This window comes from Cynoglossus semilaevis, chromosome 19 (assembly GCF_000523025.1).
Source record: "Cynoglossus semilaevis isolate Cse_v1.0 chromosome 19, Cse_v1.0, whole genome shotgun sequence".
Taxonomy (NCBI): domain Eukaryota; kingdom Metazoa; phylum Chordata; class Actinopteri; order Pleuronectiformes; family Cynoglossidae; genus Cynoglossus; species Cynoglossus semilaevis.
In genome coordinates, this window is record NC_024325.1 from 15,157,364 (window position 1) to 15,162,511 (window position 5,148).

General features: G+C 40.7%; 1 protein-coding gene across 1 annotated transcript in view; it reads right to left on the reverse strand.

The window, feature by feature from the left end:
* Window positions 1-5,148, reverse strand: part of LOC103395527 (actin-binding LIM protein 3-like) — a 31,183-nt gene that overhangs the window by 14,401 nt on the left and 11,634 nt on the right. The window contains exons 4-7 of the mRNA XM_025065907.1: window positions 3,704-3,843; window positions 3,245-3,371; window positions 2,622-2,715; window positions 1,869-1,956 (exon numbers count right to left, since the gene is read on the reverse strand). Of these exons, the coding sequence (XP_024921675.1) occupies window positions 1,869-1,956; window positions 2,622-2,715; window positions 3,245-3,371; window positions 3,704-3,843 (449 nt within the window). The remainder of the gene's footprint in view (window positions 1-1,868; window positions 1,957-2,621; window positions 2,716-3,244; window positions 3,372-3,703; window positions 3,844-5,148) is intronic.

Here is a 5,148-nt window from a genome sequence, read left to right on the forward strand (position 1 = left end):
AGAAAAAAGAAAAATCCGAGTCGATAAATTCACCAGACGGTGACAGCGTTATTAAAAAACCATGAGGGCAGACACAGGGTAAGGACTGAAAAAGAAACTCAGATGCTATTTAAACATTTGATGATAAAAACAGGTAAATTCACAGCCCATAATTATTTCTTTTTTTTTTTCTTCATCAGTTTAATGGTAAATAATTTTAACAACTACAGTATTTATGCAATGGTTTTTTTCTGTATGGGAACAGTTTTTAGGCCCAGACCAATATTAAAAATGTAGAGAAAATGTGAGCTGTAATGTTTTACCTTCTACCACAGGAGAAACAAAAAACTTTTTTTTTATAGATTTTTAAATTAAAAAAAGTTAAAATTCAAATCTCTGTGTTTGGAAATGAGTTTTTCCTCAAAATGTCCATCGTCCAGATGGTAAACAGATCCATGTTGCATAGCACTTGTCTGTGTTTTATGCTAACAGTGTTTAATAGGTTGCATTGTACTTGTAATAATATTTTTAGTAAAGAGTTCACAGTCTAGTAGCCCGTCCTATAAAACTGCTTTGTAACAAACATTTTGTTTGAAAGTCGGCCATTTTTGGAACAAATGTTTTTTGTTTTTTTTTTTACTTCTAAGTTGCTGAAATGACTTTTTGATTTTAACTGTCAATACTGTGAAAAAGCATCAGTGGAGAATACCACACACACACACACACACACACACACACGTCCATGTGAAACACTTCTTATTCCAGACATGACACACACGATTGATTTTGTGTGCGTGTGTGTGTGTGTGTGAGAGAGAGAGAGAGAGAGAGAGGGAGAGAGAGAGGAAGGGAGAGAGAGGGAGAGCTGTAATTGAGTGTGTCTCCCTGGCCTGATTGCTTGGCCCTCCTACACGTCTGAAGTCATCAAAGGGAGTGAACGTAACCTTGGGGCAACTCACTAGTGTGAAAACACACACACACACACACGAAGATAGACCTGCATTCATACAAAAACAAAAATGTAAGAATGCATCCACGTCCAAACGAATGCTGAAATCAAACGCCTTCTTGTTTTCACAGCTGCAGACACACACACACACACACACACACACACACTTGCTGTCACATAAATGAAGACCATATGCAAATTCTCTGCTTACTGTTGGCTGTGACCACAGCAGCAGAATGTCAATGAAGTGAAACAGGAGGTGTCAACCTGTGTGGCCGCTGCACTCACATTTAATCTGGATTAACCTCAAAACCTATTCTAACGTCCAACACTTGTTTTTTTAAAAAAAAAGTTATTTTATTTATTGTTCCACTGTAAGGATTTCATCTAGATGTTTGATGAACTGTTTCAACCTAAGTTGTAAAAAAAAAAAAGTAGTTTTTTTAGCAATTGATATTAGCCAAAGGACAGCTAAATGTTAGCACAGGATATCTTAAATGTTAAATATTAGTCAAAAATACTGCAGTATCGATCAATTTTAGAGTGGGGATATAAAAAAAACCAAAAAAAACCTCCAAACTCTGTGGTCACATCAGTGAACTGACCTCAGAATAACTGATGTTTTTTTTTGATAATCTTCTCTATATGATCTGTATGTGACTGCATGTTTGTTTTTGTTTTTGTTTTTTTATGTCTCACTCCTCACCTGTCAGATACATTTCCTCTCCTTCCAGGAACATCATGTGACAGCGAACACATCTGGCACAGCTGGGATGGTAGTGTTTTCCTCCTGCCTAGAGAAAGACGTGAAAAAAGGAAAAATTGAAGGAAGAAAGGGTGGAATTAAAGAAATCTTTTTTTTTTGATAATCTTCTCTATATGATCTGTATGTGACTGCATGTTTGTTTTTGTTTTTGTTTTTTTATGTCTCACTCCTCACCTGTCAGATACATTTCCTCTCCTTCCAGGAACATCATGTGACAGCGAACACATCTGGCACAGCTGGGATGGTAGTGTTTTCCTCCTGCCTAGAGAAAGACGTGAAAAAAGGAAAAATTGAAGGAAGAAAGGGTGGAATTAAAGAAATCTTAAATAGTAAAAAAGTGGGGAAAGAAAATGAAAAAACAAAAGGACGTAAAGAATAAAAAAGGACGGGAGACAAACAGGATGTGATTCAGAGGCAACAAATGATGTAATTATACACAATGTAGGAGAAAAATAAAACAAAAAAGAAGAAAGGAAAGAGTCAAGAAAAAAGAGAAAAATATGGTAAACAGAAAGAAAAAATAAACGAAGAAAATGTATCACAAAAAAAAATGGAAAAATAGAAGGGACCATGATGAAATCAGAATAAAGAGAAGAGCGAAACAAAATGAAGTGATGAAGGATGGAAGGAAGAAAGGAGAGAGAAGGAAAAAACAGAAGAGGGAAGATGGAGCAGGAAAGAAAAGTGAAAGAAGGAACCAGAGTGACAGTGAAGTGGGAGGAGGTTTGGTGGAGAGGGCAGTGGAGACAAAAATGTGTCTTTGTGTCTGGAACAAAGCTGCAGCGTCACCAGTCAACACTGAGACGTTCACTGAGGCAGCTGTGTTTTCTACAGGCTTTTTATAGACACACACACACACACATTCCCATCTGTCCTACACAAACACACACTCATGCTGGTATAAAGTTCACGTCCAACAGTCCTCACCTCCAGAACTCGGCCACTGATGTATCTGCTGCAGCTCTCACACCTGATCCCAAACTGAGTGTGATAGTCGGCCTCGCAGTAAGGAATCCCATCTCTGCACACACACAGTATGACAGTAATATTATTATTACTGACTTGAGCCTTCAAGTCCAAGTCCAAGTCAATGTCAAGAACCAGAGTTTTGATGTCCAAGTCACAGAAGTCAAATTTGATTGAAGATTTCAGGTCTGAGTCAAAGAAGTCCTTTTTGGTTTTTGAAAAAAAAGTAAAAAACCTCTCGAGTCCAAGTCGAGTCACGAGTGCTCAACTTGTCAACTACAGCTTTTAGGGAATATCTCAAGTCAAAATGAATTTTTTGAACGGTTCATTGTCATAAATATTTCTCTCATTTATCTGTATGTTGTGAAAAACAAATAATAAAAGTGGCTAAAACATTAGATTAGATTTATTTTTTTAACTCCATCTTCCACTTTGTATTCACAGTCTTTTACTCTTATTTATCTAAAGACATTCCTCAGAATTTGGACTCGTGATTATTACTGCATGGTATTTCTCGGTCCAGCCCACACACACACACACACACAGTCCCACGTCCAGATGGAGGACACGGAGACACCACCTACTTGCTGATGTATTCCGCCGTGAGGGCGCAGCCGCACGTACGACACTTGAAGCAGCTGACGTGCCACTGTCTCTCCAGGGCCAGGAGAGACTGACCCTGCTTGATCTCCTCGCCACAGCCCGCACAGTCTGGAGGAGGAGGAGGAGGAGGAACAACATGAGGACGCGCCCTGACAGGTGACGCCGGCGTTAGCAACGTTAGCATCCTCGCGTCTGACACAGGATGTGGACTTCGTACAGCTGTACTTGTGGGGACACTTAGGTGTTTTGGGGACAGAGTTCTCTGGAGTGAGTTTAAGATTCGGTTAGAATGGGATTAGTGTCAGATTAAGGTTAGGATGAGGATTGAGATTAAGCATATATATTTGTACTGGTTCAGGGAATACATTGTGTCTCTTTGAAGGAGGAACAAAATACAAAAGTTTCTCTCTGTGTGTGTGTGTATGTGTGTGTTTTCTTACAGCTCGGCCCGTGGACCTTGACGGGCTTGTCGTTGCTCAGAGAGTATGAGCACTGCTGACACACACACTTCTTCCCACAGAAGGTCACCCTGTCGCCGATGGGGAACGGACTCCTGAAAATAAAACACACACAGAGAGAGAAAGGAATCACACACACACACAGAGAGAGAGAAAGGAACATTTCACTGATCTCATACACACACCTCTGTCCATCATTTCTTTTCTTTTCTTTTGTGTTTTCACCACTACATGTTCCCCTGTGATTCTAGGGCTTCAAAGGTCAAAGGTTCTGTTGACCTATATAACTGTATCACAGTTTAAACAACACGTTTATGCTCCGCCCCCGTCGTATAGTGAATCATCAAAATCCTGATTAAAAATAAAGCAAGATTGAAGAAGAAACAATAATGAAGATGTTGGAGACACCTGAGAGACATGTCTTCACAGGTTTTAGGGGCGAAAGAGCGTCTGACGTGACGCAAATATGGCGGGAAAAATTACACTTTTCCGGTGACATCCAATCAGCATCGAGTTCATCCAGACGTGACCTCCCTGAAGTAAACGGAGAAGTTTGTGAACAACGGCAGAACAAGCGTCTGTGTGTGTGTGTGGGCACCAACACCGCTGCGACTGGGATAAAGAGTCACGGTCTAAATTTAGCCAGTAGGTGGCGCTCTCTGGTAAAATGTGAGCCTTTGTGTGGCTCGTTTTACTCCTGTCAACTCTTTACCATCGTAACAGTGGCGTAAACTGGTGAAGCTCGTCAGTCATTGGACGGTTGTTGTCACTTCTGCCAAAAAGTCGTTTGTGAGAGCGCGGTTTTAACACAACAGCCTGACTCAGCACTTTTCAAGATGAATAAGTGTAATTTGCCCTGTGAGCAGAGTGTGCTCTCATTAGCCGAGTAGACGCTGCTGCTGTATATATACAGAGTACGCAGTACGTACAAATACTCAGGGGGACAGTATCCAAAAGTCAGCAGACTGAAAGTTAATGATCCGTCTTTACGGTGAAAAACACTGAGCTTTTAAATATTGACTCTGTTACCGACACGGTCTCAGCCAATCGACATCAAGATGAACTCAACTGAAGCCAGTGACGAAAAACAGATCATCGTAAAAGTCCAAAGATACAAACTTTTTACTGCAAAGGACTATGGGAAACGTAGTCTTCCCCAAAATATTACCTCAGTGGTTCTCAATTATTTTCTGTCATGCGCCCCCTTGGGGACTGAAATATTTTCACCCTCTACCCCCATTGTATGAGTTGCTGCCACCTAGTGAGTGGAGGCTCACGCCCCACCAGGGGGGCCCCGCCCCACTACTTGAGAAGCACTGCACAAACTCAAGCTCCAATACAATTTCAGAGAAATTTCACACACATTTGTGACATCGCTGCTCGTCTCTGACTCAGTCAGTTTTTTTCTTCACTTTGTTGTTGTTGTT